Source organism: Candoia aspera, chromosome 1 (assembly GCF_035149785.1).
Source record: "Candoia aspera isolate rCanAsp1 chromosome 1, rCanAsp1.hap2, whole genome shotgun sequence".
Lineage (NCBI taxonomy): Eukaryota > Metazoa > Chordata > Lepidosauria > Squamata > Boidae > Candoia > Candoia aspera.
In genome coordinates this window covers 165,684,151-165,704,862 of record NC_086153.1, presented here as the reverse complement: position 1 = coordinate 165,704,862, position 20,712 = coordinate 165,684,151, and the positions used below count along the sequence as shown (strand labels likewise).

Genomic DNA, 20,712 nt, shown 5'->3' with positions numbered 1-20,712 from the left:
TGACTGCCCATTTCACTAATGTGACTCGGGGGCATGATTGATTCCAAGTTGATACATAAAAGATGGGATTCTTAGAAGGGTCAAATCAAATGAGCTTTGTTCCCTAACCAGATGGAAAGCAAATTCCTAAGTTGTAGGAATTGCCATTTCTATAAACTGCCTCCAACAAATATGGTGGCCTGGTATTTCCCTGGCTAGAAGTCATAGTGTCCACTCTCTCAGTTAGCTCCGCTGCTCCATATAGTTTTGATAAGCAGGTGGAAATAGTAGCCACATCAAGCTTGGAACAGAAAATATGCCCCAAAATAAGCACTGGAAGAGACCGAGGAGACATTGCTGTTTCACAGAGCAGACCACCGATTAGCAGAATGTTGGCTGCAATGCTCAAAAGCACTATGGGTGGTTGAACTCAAAATTGGCCATAAACCACTGTAATATTGGGACAGGTAAAAATAAGGAAAACAAGCCAAAAATAGATAAAACTTGCAGTTTACTTTATCACATCCAGTTATACTTACATTTACTATGGAACATAGGTAAAAACACCCCTTATCTTACAGCAGCTAATATAAGAAGCTTCCAACTTACTTGAACATTTCATTCCTCTCAATGGTGGCAAGCCAGAAGCTGTACGCATTGGCATAATAATTGCAGGTGCCCTTCCCATGGCACTCAATGAACGGCGCACTGCGAAACTCTTCAAGGCAGGAGCCTGGAGAGGCCAGTGCTTGCCCGGAGCCTTCTGCCCCTGCGCTGGTGTGCTACCAAGTGATACAAGGTGCATTAGTTTATAGGGACAAATGTTCTTACTGCACACAATTATAGAGGACTTCTAGTAACTATCAATAATTCAGTTCATTATTTGTACCCTATAACTTTATGGCTGGCAACAGAACCTGAAGTGCACTGATTTGTATCAATGTAAATTTAAATGGACTGCATAACAAAATTATTTAATTTTTTAAAATTTAATTTAAATACCATGTATGGAAAAAACCCTTGGTATCTGACTTTAAGCAATGATTTACAGCCCAGTCCCATATATATCTATTCAAAATGAAGATCTACTATATTTAAATTAGTCCCACTCCTTAAAAATCATTGTCTAGGATTACTCTTAAAACAGGAGTGAGCATGTAGCTTGTAGAGGACTCCAAATAAAGTTACTAAAATGTGGTCACAAAAAAGCAGTATGTTAGTGGGACAGATGTTCATATTTTCATGATCAGCAGAACACTGGCTGCAATGCTCAAAAGATTTTCATGAAAAAGTCCAGCCCCCAGCCACAAAATTATGCCTGCCCTTATTGGAAAGCATGACACCCAAACTTGGGAGTTAAAATTTCACTTTATACAACTTTAATCTATAAAAACATATGAGATGGTCCTTAGTCCATACTATTGCTCTTTAAACAGAGAGTGTAACTGTCTTTTTCTGAGATATTTTATTGTATTTGCTCTGAGATCTATGAATTTCAGGGGCTGAAATTCAAAAATGAATGTCACAACTCTTACAATTTTTGAGGATAGTTTCTTGAAAGCACAAAAGAAAGTTGGGGAAGAAGGATGGTGCTGACGAAGCCAAGGATTCCTTTAAGAGGGTTAGACAAGGAAAAGGTCATAAAAATATAGTTGGTGAGAGTAACTCTTTCTCTTACCTATCTTTCTAAGGTTATAGTGAATTGATGGATGTTTTATTCTTTTATTTTTTTTACAGTTTTAAGATACAAAGATAAAACACTAATATAAACTACAAGAAACATAAAAAGTAAAGAAAAAGAAGTAAAAAAAGAGATAGACAAAAGAAAGTGAAAAAAAGAAAAACAAAAAAGACAGATATATAAAAGATGACTCCCCCCTCCCTCCAGACAAGTATAGACAATCACCGTAACTTAACACCTTCTCTAGTAATTCAGTAAAAAAGCAAAAAAAGGACTCTTCTTCCCATATCTCATCCCTTAACAATAAATTATAAAAACTCATCTTTCAATCTTAATCAGCAAAAGTCTATTAAGAGCTACCAGAGATAGTAATATACATATTTTAGCTTAATCGAAACATTTGCATAAACCAACTTATCCCATACCCAAAAAAGGAAAACAAAAGAAATCTCTCCCCAATATCTTTAAAACCCTTAAGACCTCATCATTCAATCCTTGTCAAAAAAAGTCCCATTAAAGACTAGCAGAAACCACAGCATATATATTTTTACCCTGATCAGATAAGTTCACTTTATAAATCTTCTGTTTTAAAAAGCTTGTTCTTTAATCCTGTCAAGGAAGGACCCACAGATTGATTTCTTGTCATTTTCTCTTTATCTGCTTTCACGAATAACTCCAATAGTTTCTCTTTATCTCCTCTCAAAAATATCTTCATTGATTTGAGATAGTTTTTTTGGAAATCCAAAATAGAGAGGCTTTCCAAGTCAGTCTTCAGGTTTTTTATCTGCACATTCTTTTTGATTATTACGATATCAGCTGGTATCTTTTGTAAGCCCATTTTAGTATCTGTTTCCAACTCATTCTTGGACTCTAGCATTTTTAACTCAATTTTCAGATCAACAACATTCAAATCAGCTTCAGTTTGCAAGTCGAAGTTAGCATCCTTTCCGATATCTCTCTTGTCACCTGATATCCTTAAATGCACATTTAAATCAGCCTTGACCTGTTTTATTCAATAAAAACTCTTCTCCAGTTAAAAGAAAATTCTGTATACACTGTTCCCAGACAGCTTTGAATTCTTCTAAAGTCCAATACTCCATAATGAAAAAATTAAAAAATCATTTCCCCTTTAAATGTAACCTTCAGTTCTCTCTAGTTCCCTCTAGCCAGTCTTCAAGGTCTCTTATTGTATGTATATTTCCAATCACCAAAACATTCCCATGGGAGGATTTCTTTCAGTCAATTTCAAAATCTTCACATATATATTTTGCAAATCTATTAAACATCCCACAGAATATATACTTTCTAGTCCATCTGGCCCCTTAGCTTTCCAAAGTCCACATTTTAGTTTTCCTTTTGTTGTTTCCCAAAAGTAAATGTTTTTCTTGTTAATCTTAAAACTTACATAGCAATTCTTTCATCGGGGTAGAAGGGGGACCTCCTGGTGTAACATTACTTGCCCTTCCAGAGGTCCTTAAAATCCAAAAACTCTATAGGAGGAAATTTCCTAGAGTATTTAAGAAAGGAAGTTGACAAACCCAGTGTCTCTTTGAGAGGCACTGATACACAGCATAGGCAGGATGTTTTTCCCACAGCTTCCAGAGCTCTAAAACCCACCAGAGATCAGGCTGTGATCTCTCCACAGGGCGTGGAGCTGCTGTACGAAGCAAACTTGAGGGCAATACTAGATCTCTCCTTGATCTGGAGAGAAGTTTCCAAGGAGCCGATCAGGTTCCAGCTCCTCTTTCCGCTGCAATCATCAGCTCCGTTATTCGAGGAGCTGTGCTCAGTCATCCATGTCTTCCCTGGAAGTCCCTTGATGGATGTTTTATTCTTAATGCTAGTCTAGAGCAGGGTTTCTCAACCTCAGGAACTTTAAGATGCGTGGACTTCAACTCCATGCATCTTACCATGCTGGCTGGGAATTGAAGTCCATGCATCTTAAAGTTGCTGAAGTTGAGAAACACTGGTCTAGATTACGTTCAAGGACATGGTACGTGTCACAATGAAGTACTTATTGTTGATTAATACAATAATTGTTTCCTTGTGCTGTGACTTCTGATACTGACTTCAAATGTTTAATCACACACAAGGCTGAGAAACTCATTCATACATCTGTAAAAATGAGCATAGAAGAAACCTGTAGGATATATTAAAATCAAACACAAAAATAGAACGAAAAAAGAATAGCCATGGCCCATACTTGTTAATATTGAAGCAATACCTTATTGGCAAATGGAAAGTTTATTTACAAAGTAGTTGAAAGCTGTTGAAGTTACAAGAACTCTTGACTGGGCAAGGTAATTAAATCCCAGGAAAAAAGGGAGGAAGGAAGGAGGAGGAAAAAAGCAAGTAGTGTTTAAGTGTTATTTGTTCCAGATGTAATTTAAGATGGAGTATGGACAAAGACAATGTATATACATCTTTATTAAATATTGTCCTGTTTTCCATTGACCAAAGGAGATATACATCTAATGGGAGAAAAATAGGACAATACTTGCTGTACATTTTGACTTATTTTCTAAGCACCCCAGAGGGCCTTTTCCAATTTGGAAATGGTATCTCCTGCTGTAGCAAACTGGCAGGATCTTTTAAAAAAAATCTTGCTTCTCACAGGAAGTGGGTCATTCTGACTTCCCAAACCAGAATGGAAAAGCAAGACTGCTAATGGAAACATCATCATTACCAAGTCAAAAAGGCCTTCCAAATTCTTTCATAAATTCTATTAGTTGAAGCTTTCCAAGAAGACAACGGTTTCTTCAGAAACTCTGCTGAATAACTTAAATTCTGCCATTCAGCCTCCACACTATCAGATGGAAAAGGCTTGGCAGAGGATGTGCAACTGACCCTTAGATTAGTAGTTCCTTCCTGAGTGGTATTCTCCAGTAATTCTGCCTCACTAATTCTAGGAGCTCTGGAAACCAACAGTGTTGAAGCCAATGAGTCACCAGAATCACCAGGATCATTTGGGTTCATTTTGTCTGATCTTCTTGATCATTTAGGGAAAGAAAGGCATTCAGAAGCCCTGCAGGCCAATGTGTCATATAAGCATCTTGCCCAAACAACTTCAGACATGGGAATGTTGACAAAAATTGATACTTCAGTTTTCTGTTGCAAGGCAAACAAATCCAGGATTGGGCTGCCAAAACTGAATATGAAATATTAAAAAGAATAATTTAATGCTCATTTTGATTTTTATATTGTCTGACAGCTGCACCAGTCAGCTAGATTACTGTGAGATTCCATCTTTATGGAATACAGATGTTTTCCATCCATGAGAGAAACTTGTAAATTGCCATAAACATCTGGAGAGTTGAAGTCAAATCAAATGCATGGCTCTGATATAAGTTTCCATGCTATTTATGTTTTTTCTTCTCTCTCATTTAGATGAAGTGGTATGCTTCCAATAGAGTTAGCAATGCCAGAAAGACCTCCTTACCAATGACCACCAGGATGGACTTCAGAATTTTGAACTGGAAACACCTTTTTGCTGAAATGTTTGTTCACCACTTGAAATCAACATCATCCTGGCATTTCAGTTATTTTGGGGCACTAAAAATAAAAAAATCACTTGGGACATGGGTGCTTGAGAGCTTCCCTCTCTAGTAAAGACAAATTTCAGATGTTTCAAAGGATGTTATGATTGTGAGGAGCCAATAAATTCATCTCTTGGCTGGTGGGCAAACACCAGAAATAAATTCTTGATTCATAAAGGACTTCTCTATCTCATGCTATTAATCTTGAAGATTCATCATTCTGAATTTGGGTTGGGTGCAGCATACTTCCAAATACAAGCTGCAGGGGAGCAATGGCAGGAGATGGGTATGTCTCTGCCTCTTCTTTTGTGCATTTCAGAGGCATCTTACTAACCACTGAGATAAACAAAATAGAGGACTAGAATAGAGCTCGGTCTAGGCTACGCTTATGTCTTTATGGAACTGTACTTTTCACCCACTGATCTGATCTGGTTTGCAACCAATCTTAGTTAAGGTCCAGGAGATGGCCTACTGCTTTCTGGAGTGGCTTGGTGTCATGAGGAAGTATTCTGAACCAAGAAGCAAATGTGACAGATGACTGAAAGGAATCTTTGATTGTGGTTTTGTAATTTCCATTCCATTTTGACCTGGAATTGTCTGAGGGATCTAACCTTGTAATCCTTTTAAAGGAAAGAAGGTACTGAATTGATTTGGACTGTATTCCTTCCATGGGGCTGTGGTAAGGTCATCTTCTTGCCTGTTATCTCAGTGAGCACTGCCTCTAAGGGCTCACCAAAAAGCTTATTTTTTGTAAAAGAAGATCCTTCTATTCTAGCTTGGGAACTTGGCTCTACCTCCCAGATCTAAAGCAAAATAGTTCTTCTTGCTGCCATGTTAGCAGGAATAGCTCTAACACCAAACTGAATGGCATCTAGTGAAGAATGATACATAAAAACTATGGTAGAAAAATATTTTTGAAACTATCCTTAACGGGTTTAAGAACAGACTCCAGGCTCATTTATTGTTCTCACATATGAATTCTTTTGCAAAACCAGTCTGTATCTGATGTTCTGAAACTTATAACAGAAGCCCCAAATTCCTTTTCCTTTTAACTCTCTTATTGCACAGATGAAAGTGCTCCTTCTCCTTTAGGATGGATGATGGCGGTAGAGGCAAGGGCTGCTACCAAATATCTAGCACTGGAACCTTGAAAAACACCATGACTGCATAAGGTTGGGAGTACAATCTATTCCTGTATGATATTAATATAACATACAAATGTTATGAAAACACTGTCAGATGCTGCCTATTCAAATTTCAACACTTGGTCAGATGATCCAGGAAAATGGACTGCTAGGGGTTGGGATCCCTTGAGAAGTCCATAGTGCTGGGAAAGCTGGAAGGAAAGAGAAGAAGATGACTGGCAGCAAGACTGATGGACTCAGTTACAGTGGTAATGAGTGTATCATTGGGAGACTTGAAGGGCCAGGCTGGGGCCAGATCCTCCTGAGGTCCATCTGCATGGCAGCTAATAGTCAACACTGACTTGCTGGCACACAATCATCAAAGAAGTTAGGAAACCCATGACTCAGAGACACTGCTTTAGCTCCTTGCCAAGCACCTGAATTGTTTTCCATCTCAAGTCTGCTTTGTCCTGGTGAGAACTGCAGAGCCCTGCATACTTCTAACAGTTTCAGAAACAGTTATGAAGGAAAAGGCAAGGCTGAGGTGAATCATGATTGTCCTCAAAAAGCTCTCTTTCTTTTTCAGAATCAATGAGCCTGAGCCCAGCGAGGCAGACAAGTCCCTTGTATGTCATGTCCCCCGTTGCGATGTATACATACATCACAACGGGGAACATGCCTTCCCGGGGAAGGAGAGGAAGGAGGAAGGAATCAGTGATAATCTCACAAACACTTAAAGACAAATACAAATAAAGGACAAAGGAGCCATACCTTTGTCCTGACCTGAAAAGCTGTCACCCTATCTCCCTGACATCTCTGCATTACCACGGGGGACACACCTGCTCCAGACACAGGAAGAGGACAGAGGCAATCAGCGCTAATCCCCCTGATCGCCCATCGAGACTCCGGAATCGCACCCTGATCGCCCATCAAGACTCCGGATCAGGACTTTGGGACAATAGGGGGTGGGGAAGGATCAGGTCCGCACCGCAGGTATTTACCGGATACCTCGCACGCCATGTGCTCATTCCCGTCTTTTTTCGTGTATGCATTCTCTTCCCAATAAACCAGAAATCCTTAGCCCTAACTAGTGAGTCTGTGTTTCTTTGGGAATAAGGCAACCATCACACTTGCCTTCTCCACAGTTTCATTCTTGGTTTGGCTTCTCTTCTAGGATGCTTGTGAGCCACCTTGGATTTCCTAGGAGATGGGCTTTTGGTCTGGCAGAAGTGGAAGGAGAGGAGAGGCAACTGCAAACCCTGAAGTTCTGGATCTAGAACGGAGTCAGGAACCATTTGTGTGCCTTGTTTATTCTTATGTCTGATTTAGTCTTGGAAAGATGCTTGGATTTTTTCTCTTTGTCCTATTGTTATTTTCTGCAGCTGCAGGGATAGCTGCAGGAGCATTACTGCTTATGACTTGTCTCCTTTTGGTTGGGTAGATAAGGCTAATGTGACAAACCCCAGTGGGAGGGGAGAAAGGGAGAGATCCTGAGCAAAACAAAACACTAATGGAAAAAAACCCTCTAACCCTACTAAGGGTGTGTAAACGAGGCACACAAATGGTTCCTGACTCCGTTCTAGATCCAGAACTTCAGGGTTTGCAGTTGCCTCTCCTCTCCTTCCACTTCTGCCAGACCCAACCGTTCTGCTCATTAGCCCTGGGGAGTAAGGGTGGCTCCTCTATCAGATAGACCCACCCTGTTGGTTCCAAAGGGAGACATCGTTCCTGAATTGGAAAAATGCTGTCTGTGGGAATCAGAAAAATGGAAATAGTTTTGACATTAACATCTGGATTTTATATCTCCAGTTATGAGAATCAATTATAATTTGGTCATTTCTATCTTCCAATAAGTTTTGGAAGTGTTTGTGGACCCTAATACCACTTCAATATCTAAAGGAACTTACTGTGCATATTTGCAGACCTTCCAGTGTTCCATTAAAAGCTAGAATCTGAGATGGAGCAGAAATGGTTGTAAACATTGGCCACAATCCTCCTCTGATTCCCCCCCACCCTTGATTTTCAATTTTCCTCCCTGATTTAATTTTCTTCCCAAATTGAAGAGCTCTTGGAAACTTAGAAAGCTTGCAATTCTTTATAAACCCTCAGCTGACCCAACAGAAGTATTGTTATATGCATTCGGGATTTTTTTTTTAAAAATGATCAACGCAGCTGCTTTTGCTTTGTGATGTGAACTATAACTCAGTGCACATTACCATCACAAAGGAGTAGCCTATCCACAGAGAGTTCCAGCCTTCTGGGCATGGTGGAATTTGAACCGTTTGGCTGTGAACTGCCATCACCATAGAAGGAGCTTCACACACAGCACACCTAAGAAGGGGGCGACATAAGCATTGCAAGGTTAGACAGTCTCTCACCCTCCATTCCTACAAGCCATCAACTGCAAGTGTGGCTCTGCTGGGGTACGTTCAATCCAGCTCGTTCCTTTTCCATTCAGATAGCAACAGCAGAGGTCCAGCCAGCATGAAAGCCATGCCAGTGGGTTTACAATCTTCAGTGCTGAGAAGATGCATGTTGGGAAATAAACCACGCTACTGCAAATACAGGGCAGAAACATATAAACCATTTCTGTAACTGTTACTAGGAGCTGACCTCTGAAGATGGAGAAGCCATTGCCTACCATAAAAGAAAAAATACACCTGCAATATTTAGATGTGATGTCAAAGGAAATCCAAATAACCGTCATATAAATTTCCTTGGGGAATACAGTGTTACAGAAGGCTGCAGAAATGGAACGCTTGATCCTAACGCTCCAGATTACTGTAGGCAACGTAATGCCTCCTGTACCTGAACGTTTTGAGGGAGAAATCTTTACCAAAGGGGGAAAAAAAAAGATGAAGAAAATTCTCCAGGAAAGGAAAGGAACAAAGAGACCCTTGACAAAGTTTCTCATATCAAATAGGAGCAAGATGGAATCTTTTTCTTTTCCTCTGCATAGTCAGTTTTCAGACAAAAGGACCATTAGAACTATGACCTCTGATAAATAGTTTTCCTTAGGAATAAAAGACAGATCTTCCTTAAGTATCATCTTATGGAAAATGAATTCCCACTGATCAAGAGATAGAGCCCCATCTTCAAAAACAACTAGAAATAGTGTCCAAACTAAGATTTTTAAACACATGATAACTTTTTACAGCTGTCTATCATGATGGTTCCAATACTGAAAGAAATGCAAAATCTGCCATCTGATCTGATATTAGTCTGGGATCAGTTTTTTGGACACATGAATCGGCCAAGAATTCCTCAGGTAACTCTAGTGCTTACCTGCTGATGAAAGGTCTGATGCTTTCTCCTGTCAGAGGAGCCATGCTCATTGGCATGGGTTCAGGGGTTGACAACCAGTAAGAATAATCATTTCTCGAGGCAAAATTGCAGACATTGTTAATATTGCAGAATAGGAAAGGCATTGTGCTGAATTTACGTAGACAGCTTCCAGCGGAACCTGAAAAACCAAAAGTGAAAGGTTAACCTCCCTCATCCTATGTAACACTGAGATATATAGAAAGATACAACCACGTATGTATGAAAGGGCTAGGCAGGAAATGTTCTTTATGTGGTGGTTGTGGCAGGGCTGAGTGTATGCATAGCATATTTTGTGCACATTTCCTTTTCATATATGCTTTTGGGTGCAATTTTCATTGATATATATACATTTTTGTATTTATTTTTTACATTACAAAAATCTGAAAAGCATGAAGTTTGCAAATATGAATGGCTCATAAACAGAAGGATGGATTGAGTAAATTTATAGAAATATATGAACCAAATCTATTTCTCTGCCATCCTTATGCAACAATTGATGAAACCCTGTAGGAGTGAGTTAGAAAGATTTAGCATAAAATGCTGCCCTGTGCTGATATAATCCATCTCACTGCAAAACATGCTCATTTTATAGGATTCATTCTATGCCTGCTTACCCAAATCCTGACCATGGGCCCGTTCATTGCCTTGTACATAAAGCAAAGAATATCCATAGAACATGAGTCTTGTCCCAAATGGACAGAAGGGCTCTTCTGTGGTTTGGCTGTGCCTGGTCACAAGGAAACCATGAGCCACAGAGGGACTGCCTGGTGGACCCATTGACCCTGGCATGCCTTCAGGACCAGGTGGACCAGGAAAGCCTCTAGGACCTACAAGAAAGAAAGTTAAGTGAACGGACATTGTGTAAAGAGAACTATATCCCTAACTTCATGGCATGATTTGGGTTCAGTTATTATCGAGGAAGCCCTAGTACATTTTAGAATTTCTACAAATTCCTAATTTTATAAATTCCCAGTTTTATCTTGGAATATGATCTAATGTAGGTCAGATCACCAAAAACAGAATGTGTTTAAATGGTACAGAGATTTTCTTTTATTACAGAGGTGGAGAACAGGACTGGACCCAAGGATTAAAACTTTGCTTCATTCCATTCATATAGGTGAGATGACATTCCTGGGGAGGAAGCCAAGACAATTTCAGCCTTAAATTCTACTATATGGAATTCTGTCCAAGTACAGCTCAATCTTTGCCATTCCTTGCAGTCTTGGTTCTTCTTTAGTCATCCTACACCTTCCACAGAGGGGAGTGTTGCACAGCCTCTGAGCATATTTGCAGGCATTCTGGCTGCCTTCCCTAGATTGCCTCCAAGTTCAAGGGCCCCTTCTACAAAGACAGTGCCAGTTTAGGATTGAAATGTTGTTATTTATTCTGCGCTGGGGTGGGGGGAATACTGGCTCTCAGATCCAAAGACCTAAGACTGATTTGGTTTAAAAGGTAAGCCACCCCACCAATTTCTTAACAACCTGTTTTTTCCTGAAAATTGACTTTTCCCTAAAGTTTATCATTTTAAAGCCCCCTTCACTGAATTTACTGGAGAATACTAAGTAATATGATCAGACTTGCCTGGGGGACCCACAGGGCCACTTTCTCCTTTCTGACCAGGTGTGCCATCAAATCCTGGCATTCCTGAGGGGCCATCCAAACCTGGAAGTCCTGTTACACCTATTGAAATGAAAACGCACAGTCACCATTCATTTATGCAATTCCTGTCATGAAGAATAGGAATGATGATAATAAAGCCTCCACTGGGGCAAATCAGTGCTCTTATCTTAAGGAGCACAAGAGGCCCACCTTCTTCCTTCATTCAGTGCAACCTTATGCTTCATTTTCACTGGCAAGAATACCTAGAACTGAGTGCATGTCCTCTGCATCAGTGTGTCTTGTAGACACATCACTGTTAAATTCCATAGCACTGGGGAATCTCTACAGTTAAGCAGGGACATCTTAAATGGTTATAACTCCACTACTGATGCAAGTTGACTTTTCAAAAGGCTATCTGGATAATTTTGCAATAGTAGGTCTCCTTTGTTTAAGTGCCAAAAGTGTACTTACTGGCAATATAGTAGTATGCATAAATATAACTAGTGTAAGAGGATTTCAACTGCTGTGTGCAGCAGAGGGAATTCTGGAAGTTCAGTATTGTTGCATTCAAGATGCCTGGATAAGGTGGTTTGTTCAGTAGAGGTTATTAGAGTGTCCCCGTGTTTGGCAAATTAACAATTGTGTTGGTAGGAGGTAATGTAACATCATGGAGGCATTTTCCTCCTGCAGTGTCTGTTTCAGCATGCTATATGTATTTAAAGGTAAACGACACTGCAAAAATCATGTGAATCTGAAGAATGGTATGTGAATTGGAAGAATTATCAGATTCTAATTTGCTTGGGAGGTACAAATTAGATGTATATTAAAATGTGAACCCTACACTTTCTTCCCGAAGAAAAAAAAGTATCAGGCCTCTTTTATGCTAGCTTTTCATCAGCAACTATAATCTCTGGAAATCATAACTTGGTCATTGCTTATCACATTCTAGCAGATTATTTTTCCTGCTACCTGAGTTACATTCCTCTGTCATTCCCCCTTCACTACTCCAAGGGATAGGGGGATGAACACCAATGTGTGGGTAATATATAGCCTTCCACCATGCAAAAACACGCCCTTTTTTATATCTGGTGCCTTGTGGGCCAGAAAAATGTAAGCAAGATTTTATTTCTTCTTTCTAATAAAGTATTACTGCTATCATGGTGTCACAAAAATATAGCATAACAAAGCTATCTTTATGACAAAAATATAACTTTATAACAATGCACTGTTGTATCAAAGCAGCTATACAATTTACAAAGCCTACTAAAAGGCTCTGGATTTAGAGGAAAGACATGTAAGACATCGGGCAGAAGAAGAGATATTATTCCCAATTATATAAAGAAGTGATCTCAAGCTTCATCCTTTTACCTTGTTGTCCTTTTGGTCCTGGAAAACCAGGAAATCCTTTGGGGCCAGCAGGACCTAAGGAACCAGGTAGGCCTGGTTCGCCTTTCAGAAGATGAAAAGGGCCTGGAGGACCTGGTGGGCCTGGCAAACCTGGCATAGATAAAGCAGGGAGCACAATAAGCCAATGTACACAGATGCCAGCAAAGATAAAAGGGCCAGCAGGACATCTTCTGTGGGACTTGGATATGATATAAAGAAGAGATTGGCTGGATTTCACCAAGCTATTTTGGCTCTTTGTCAGTAACACAGTTCTTTTCAAAATGATCAAGTCTGAAATCAAAAATGCCGTCACGTACCTTTAGCTCCAGGAAACCCTTGGTCACCCTGTGTTCCCTTGGATCCAGGTAAACCTGAAGAACCTTTTAGACCTAGGAAAAAAGGAAACCTTCATTGATACTATGTGAAGCTCTTCATTTATCTGTGTTTAATTCTTCATCCTAACATACCAAAAGATGCGAACTCAGTCCCACTGATTTTATCCTTATTACCCAATACTTCTTGATTTTTCTTTATTCATTTTTATAAACTGCATGTGTTCATTCCTTTTAATCTTCTCAACATTGGCTTTCTTTTCATTTGCTTAAGGTAAGAGGGGAAAAGCTTTTTTTTTCTTCTCATAAGATGAAGGCCTGAGAAACAGTATGTGGCGTTTCATGCCTCACAGCTACAACAATTGCTATATTTGTCTTAGTACGTAGATTTCAAACAAAACGTTTCATGACCTCAAATAGGGGGGATTTAAAATGTTCCAAATTTGAAATGTTCCACCAGTACTGCAGGTGTTCTGATGTTGCTGTGGCTGTCGCAGAAGCGTTCTAAGCCTGAACGAGTCCTGTTTTAAGCCATTTCAAGCTTGGGACACTTCCAATGGTATTGGAACAGTGCAGGGCCATTTCTGGTAAAGCCGGAGCAGCTGTTTCCCTTCCAAAAGATTCGGAAACACAATATTATCAACAGGGACAGTATTTTCTCTTTACGTGGCACAAAATCCAAGGAAAATGAATACTTTTTCTCATACCTTGGGGACCTGGAACTCCAGGAGGTCCCATGTCACCTTTCTGACCAGAAGTTCCAGGGAAACCAGCATTGCCCTGGACAAGACAAACGAACCCTCAGTTTTGGCACTTAAGTGGTTTTGATAGAAGTATGGATAATTATTTAAAGTAGCAATATACATCTCAGATACAGTCCTTCCAACTGAGAGAGAAAATGAGAGTTACACATAATAACAAAGATGTCACCAAGTGGCTTCAGCTCATATCCAAAGAATTAAAACCAGAGAGAATGAGCCCTCAAATAACATGACAAAGAGATATTAGAACATTCCACACCACTTTGCATGCTAGGCAAGGTGACAAGATTATCTGGATCCCTTCAAATCCAGCTTTACAGACCAGGAGTATTTTTGTATGGATTTCTATTACACCTTATTCTGATAGGTATGTTTCTTGAAATTATCCTCATGTACTCTCTGACTGGAAAAAACTTACCCATTTTCAGGATTGTGGCCAGTGAAGAAAGATAGGTAAAGGTAAAGGTTTCCCTTGGCATTAAGTCCAGTCGTGTCTGACTCTAGGGGGCGGTGCTCATCTCCGTTTCAAAGCCAAAGAGCTGGCGTTTGTCTGTAGACACTTCCGTGGTCATGTGGCTGGCATGACTACACAGAACGCCATTACCTGCCCGCCGAAGCGGTACCTATTAATCTACTCACATTTGCGTGTTTTTGAACTGCTAGGTTGACAGGAGCTGGGGCTAGCAACGGGAGCTCACCCCGTCACGCGGATTCGAACCACCAACCTTCTGACTGGCAAGCTCAGCAGCTCAGCGGTTTAACCTGCAGCACCACATGTGATATTTGGAAGATATATTGCCATGCTCCTTAATTAATTAGAAAGCATTTGCTGCCACAGCCCTCTGTGTGAGAGATTTCTATGGGGATTTTGGAGTACCTGCCATTTCCAGGTAGCCCAAATTGAAATTTGAAATAAACAATTAAACTTGAGTTTAAATTCTGGGGGAATTTAAGATGGTGAATGATGAGCAGCTCTGAATGTAAGCTCTCTGATGTTCTTCACTTTTTAATGGTTTTATTCTTTTTATTCGTTGGGTTTTTAAAAATTCTTTTTACCCCTTTATTTGTTATCTGTTATTCCTGTCCATTGGGATCAACGCTCAGAACAAGCGGGGTAAAAGGAACAAAAGCCATGGAGCCAATCCTGCCTAATCTGCCAAGCAGCTGAAAATTGAGAAATTTCTCCAATCTAAGTAAGCTGTAGGTGTTTTTAACTAAGCAGAGTAGCTTAAACTGAGGTATGAGAAAAAATAGGAAATGTTGCTTGATCCTCAACCAAATGTATGATATAGCTAATAATATGCTCTGCTGATAGGTGGCAGAAGGCTGAAAATCTTACAGCTCACAAGCACTCAGATGCAAAAATACTCCAGTCAGTTCCTTATAGCTTAGAAGTACCCCTTTGATTCTCAACCCTCCCAGCCCAAGCAAACTGGCTGCTGTGAGGTGGTTTGCCAACATTTCATCCATTGAAGAGAAGGAGCTTACTACGGCAGCAGCAATGCTCTTCCTCCTTCCTTGGAGGAATCTAACATCATATCGGATATCCAAAAGCAATTCCATCACCAGACAATCACTTGCTAAAATGAGGGGATGGATTTAAATTATCTGTTGATGTATCTGCTTGCAAAAGGAAGACATAACAGAAGCAAAGGTGTCCAACTTGAAGAGTCCAGCAAACAGGCCCACTGGTAACAAATAATGGCCTTTAGTTCCTCAATTGGAACATTAAATGTAATGATTATAGACGGTTTTGTGTATAAGCAAGGAAAACTGCAGGGAGAGTCACCAATAAAGAGATCCAAGGCTTTTCACTCAGAGGTAATTGGCTCTAGCAAAGACCAAATGAGCTACTGAGGCTCAAAATGAAGCTGCTGGAACCTTAAAGCACTTCTTTTCACGCTGACATAATGTATTCATTGTTGGTGAGTTTCTGTTCCCCCTTCCCAATAAAGTAAATAAAACCACAGGAGCATCCTTGATAGTACACTGATATGATCCATTACTGTCTCTGCAAAGAAATGATGTTTATCAAACAGTTGATAAAGGGATTCAGACTGAGTCATTGCTTTCTGTTCCAGTGACAATATTCTTTCAAAGACTAGGAAGTGGCTTGCCTGGTCCTGTGGAAGGACCTCCTCAATATTTTTTATGTAAGCATTCAAATTTGCTTTCCTTGATATGAAAGCTAGAAGATTAATTTAATTTGTGTGTGTTTCTTGGTAAGTAAATTGTAGAAAATACGCTCTTGAAATGCATTCTTCTGCATTCTACCAAGTTTCTTCCATCACTGATGGAAGCTCTGACTTGATTAAGAATACGGCAAAGAAAAGAAGAGAATATATGATCTGTCTGTCCTAAAAGTCAAAGCAAGCAATGGGTGAGAAAAATAATCTGTAGGGCTGCGCATGATCCTCTGTGAACTGTTCTTTCTGAAAGCCTTTTTTGTCAGTGAAAAAGTGGAACCATTCCAAAGCAAGAAAAGCCTTGCCACCTGACTCCATCGTACCCTAGGTTTTGACCATGCTATGTGTGCATGTGAAAGGTCTCCGCATCCATGAAAAGTTTTGGCTTTGGTGAAGTATGTTTTTAGGTATTATCAGTCTGACTCAGAGTATCTTGCTCTGAAATAAAATGTATACATCCATTAACTGAAAATAATGAACTGCTTGTGCAATGTGCAATTACATTGTTATGTGTAGCTATTGTAGAAAAATCCATCATTGTTCTAACATTAACTTACAGAGATTCCTTGAAATCCCTTGTCACCTTTGAGTCCAGCTTTCCCAGGTGCTCCTGGCCAACCTGGGTTTCCTTTTTCTCCTTTTTCTCCTGTTAATCCTGAAACCCCTGGAGATCCGTGAGGCCCAGGAAGCCCTAAGTAGACATGGAGAAAAGTATTTATTGACCAGATTTATTTTGCAAGAAAACAAGTTTGAGTGTAGCTTGTTGTTACCCTCCATAAAACAAAGACTGTGCTTGGGAATAATAAATAATGTTTCAGTCATATGACTGAATTTGACCATTAATTTATCTATTACTCACGAATTTGTAACAAACAAAAATGCTGTAACAGGGAAATTATCTATAGCTTCACTGTGACCATTACAGAAAATCCTGCTTCTTCTCTAGGGTAGTATTTATCAGGTAGTATTTATAAAGATTCAGTCAAGCTTATTTAAAAATAAAACAGTCATTTTATGGATGGCCAGTTTGTCTAGAATGGACAAATATCTTACCTTGAAGCCCAGGTTGCCCTTGGGGTCCCCGGTCACCCTTGGGCCCCTCACCAAACTTCCCTGGTAACCCAGGGATGCCTGGTTGGCCTTGGGGACCTTGGGGACCAACAAATCCAATGTCTCCCTTTGTACCAGGAATTCCTGGACTTCCTGGACTTCCTGGAGAGCCCACATTTCCTTTAGGACCTAAGATTGAAAAGAGCCGGCTTTGTGGTTAGATGAAATATTCCTAGTTCAACAACATTTAATGCCCAAGTTGATCCCTAAGAAGAATATCCACATACTGTACTTAGTCAAATGACACTAACAAAGATATTGCATTATTATAATTTCATAGGGATCAAAAGTGATCTGAGCTTGCCCTACAAAAAGTTTTGACATTAAGCAGGGGGATGAGGAATGGGTTCACCTCTTCTTTAAGCTTTCTGCTCTGTTAAGGCTAACTGATTCTGGCCTAAGCACTACTTAGAATATATACAAAATAATAATGGTGATGCTAAAGAGAGAGTTAAAACTTGAGGCAGCTAGCTGGCATGACTACTAATTTTCCTAAGAAAAAACTCTCCAAGATAAACAGTTTAGTTTGACTAATACCTTAAGCTATGGGAAGAAAATCTGGTACTGTCAGAATCTATGTTAAATTTTAAGTGGGGAATCTGTGAATTTAATTGAGAAAAATGGATATGGAAGAAAAGGAAAGACGTGGGGGGAAAACGTTCAATAGAATGACTGCAGGAAGATAAAAATGTGAGTCCTGTATGAAAAAGTATTAGGAAAAAATTAATCTCCCCACTGAATGAATGGAAAATGGATGTAAAGAAGATGTGGATGTTGCTTGGAACAGAGTGAAAGAAGAATGTTCTGGAGTGCTACAGTATTAATGTATGGAGTTACGATAATGGGAAGTATGAAAAAGAATGCTAGTGGAACAAAGTTGTGAAAGAGGTTGTGGATGGGAAAAATGCAATAAGGGGAATGATTGCTATAAAAAAATTTGTGAGAAAGCTGTTGAATAACCTGAGAAAAAAATAATGAGAAGGAACGTAGTCAAGGAGTGCGTGGAAGAATTAAGATTAAAAAAGAGAAAACAACACAATTTTGATGGAAATCTAAACATATTTTAGAAGTGGATGAAACATCCAGCAGAGTTTATAGGTTTAACCATGCCAACATGGTACTAGTTTTGAATTTACAACTTACAAAACCTTAATCGCATTAGTAACACTTGTATGTGAAACACAGAACATCACACATTTTTCATTATCATCAACACCATCATCATCATTTATACTGCACTAAACAAGTTTTGAATTTACCTTCTTCTATTTGCATTTAGCTGATTACTTTTACAGAAACACACACAACCCATCCAGATGAACCTTCCCATTGCAAAAGACTGCCTTGTTTTTTTAAAGGCAGTAGCATGAACCTGTGAGCAGATTTTCCCTCTTGGCTAGAGTCTACTGCCCAGAGAATTCCCCTGGGCAGATAATATAGAATGGCCTGTATGTGGTCTCAGAACCAGTCTGTCCTATCTCACCTAGTCACATTGGTGATGGAGGCCAAGCAACATCATCACCAACCATGAATGAAGGGAAATGGGTTATGAGAACAGGCACAATAATGGATGGGGAATTGTGTAATGGTGGTGGGTGGCTGAATCCATGGGTTTTTCTTCTCATGGGCAACTCAGGGGTTACAATGATTAGAGACCACAGTGGTATCATTCAAGTGTTCACTGAATTGGTCCTAATCTAGGATGAATCATTCAGGTGATGTAAGCCAGCGACTCATTCTATTATGACTTATATAAATCAGTGACTGGCTGTAAGTAGGACCAACGTAAGTTGGTATCTAAGGAACACCATTCACCTTTCATTGTTTGAATAGACAATGGATGGCTGCTGCCAATGGTATGGAGAATGAAGTAAGAGGCTAGCCCTTAGTTCCCCTCCAACTACTAGTAATTTAAGTCCAACAGGGGGAAATTCATTTTAAAGTCAAGTTGCTCCACAAAGTCAGCATACAGATGCGAACAATGGCTGCTCAGGACTTTGGCTGGTGGAAAAGAAACATGCAAGTCGGCTATTAGCAGGTCTACCCAGATTTGAGCACTGGCTACTCAAAACAGAAGTAGATTCTGTCCTACTGTCTGAATAATATTAAGTCTCTCTTATCCCTGTCAATGTACCATATGCTATCCTTGCATGAGGCTGGCATGCTTGAGAAATCCAAAGTCGGAACTGGGCTTCTGGCTGTGGCTGCTAAACCTGGAGAAATCCAGCCTCTTCCTCCTGGATATGACTTGTCCTCCTATCATCCATTTTTCCACAAACAGAATGCCTTTCCACCAAGACAGACTGTCATTGCTGAAAATGCACCCTTCATCCTTGGACCACAAAGACTGGCAAGCATAAATATTTGGACATCACCAAAGGCTTCTGCTGAAGCATGACCCCAGTATGGTTGGTGGTCAGGGCTTTGTGATGCTTAGCGCCCAGGTTCTCCTGGAATTCACCCAGGAGAAAAGAACCAAGAACAGAACCTGGCTCAGTGCAGCTTTCTCTATCCTTAAGAGCTTCATTGCAAGGAAAAGCATTTCAAGTGCAGAAAGAATGAGGAGACATCTTGCATTCCTTGTTATGTCAGGCCTAACACCTGCTCTTGCTGCTCAAGTAATCATTTCAGCAGCAGGTCCAGTTCTATTGGTTTGAGACGTCCAGAGGGATTAGGGGTCAGGGTAGGCGGAGCTTGATCTGTTGCTGCTGCAGAAGGGGGCATCTTAGGAGAATTAAGCCTCTTTCTCCTTGACCAGCATATCTTGCCTAGGTCATTTCTGATTATCCCTCTCACATGAGCACTTACATTTCCCAGTCGTGGTTTCTGGAGGTTTCTGGAGGAGAGGGCAGCTAGCTCTCAAGGGGAGGCTGGGGAAAGCCATAAAGGCAAGTCTTGGTTTCAAAAGAAAAAGCTAGGTATGCCCTTGAAGACAGCCCAGCAGTGTTATCAGTAGTAGTATACACAAAATGTCACACATTAGAAGAATTAACTTTCCCCAAATAAACAAGCCACTTAAATGGAGGAATGATGGCAGCGGTGGTGGTGGTGGTGGTGGTGGGGAATATCCTTTTCAAACTGTAAATATGGGTGAATTCAAAAGAAAGGAGGGGGTGAGTGACTCTCTCTTCATCTAACTAGGAACATCATGCTGCTTTAAAATCAAAACTACAGCAAAACCAAAAGCTGTGGGATGGGGCAGGGGCGGGGGGGGGGGGGGTTCCCAGATGCACACCAGCGAAAGAAGCTCCAGCAGCCATCGCAGTATGACTTTCCTGTTATTTGGTCAGACAGTTGGTCAGTCAGTTGGTGGTGATGCAGCAGTCCTGGTCCTCTCTCTCTGGTCGCAGAGGGCCTTCCGCAAGAGCACTCCAGTCCTGACCATGTGGTGGAGGAACTGCTGCTTGGCTCTGGGGTTGATCCCCCGGTCCTCCATTCAGGCTAAGCTGAGAGCAGCCAGCACTCCCCACTGCTGTGCAGGTTTGATTGGGGGTGGAACAGAGAGCTACAAAAGTCTAACCATAGCACATGGAACACTCTAAGCAAAGCTCCAAAGCTAAGTTTTGTTCCGAGCATGGAAAGAAATCACAGATTTTGTGCCAAGCTCAAAACAGCATTCTGAGAACATGCATGTTTTGTTTTGAGCATAGAACACTCAAAGTGGCCATTCCAGTCTGAGATATTTCAGGTTCAG

The 20,712-nt window shown here is 40.3% G+C and overlaps 1 protein-coding gene across 1 annotated transcript in view; it reads right to left on the bottom strand.

The window, feature by feature from the left end:
- The window catches only part of COL4A1 (collagen type IV alpha 1 chain), a 147,699-nt gene that overhangs the window by 2,203 nt on the left and 124,784 nt on the right, over positions 1-20,712 (bottom strand). Inside the window, exons 42-51 of the mRNA XM_063317784.1 lie at positions 16,962-17,147; positions 16,466-16,599; positions 13,669-13,741; positions 12,947-13,018; positions 12,612-12,740; positions 11,226-11,324; positions 10,259-10,471; positions 9,606-9,783; positions 8,537-8,651; positions 589-761 (exon numbers count right to left, since the gene is read on the bottom strand). Coding sequence (XP_063173854.1) covers positions 589-761; positions 8,537-8,651; positions 9,606-9,783; positions 10,259-10,471; positions 11,226-11,324; positions 12,612-12,740; positions 12,947-13,018; positions 13,669-13,741; positions 16,466-16,599; positions 16,962-17,147 — 1,372 coding nt within the window. The remainder of the gene's footprint in view (positions 1-588; positions 762-8,536; positions 8,652-9,605; positions 9,784-10,258; positions 10,472-11,225; positions 11,325-12,611; positions 12,741-12,946; positions 13,019-13,668; positions 13,742-16,465; positions 16,600-16,961; positions 17,148-20,712) is intronic.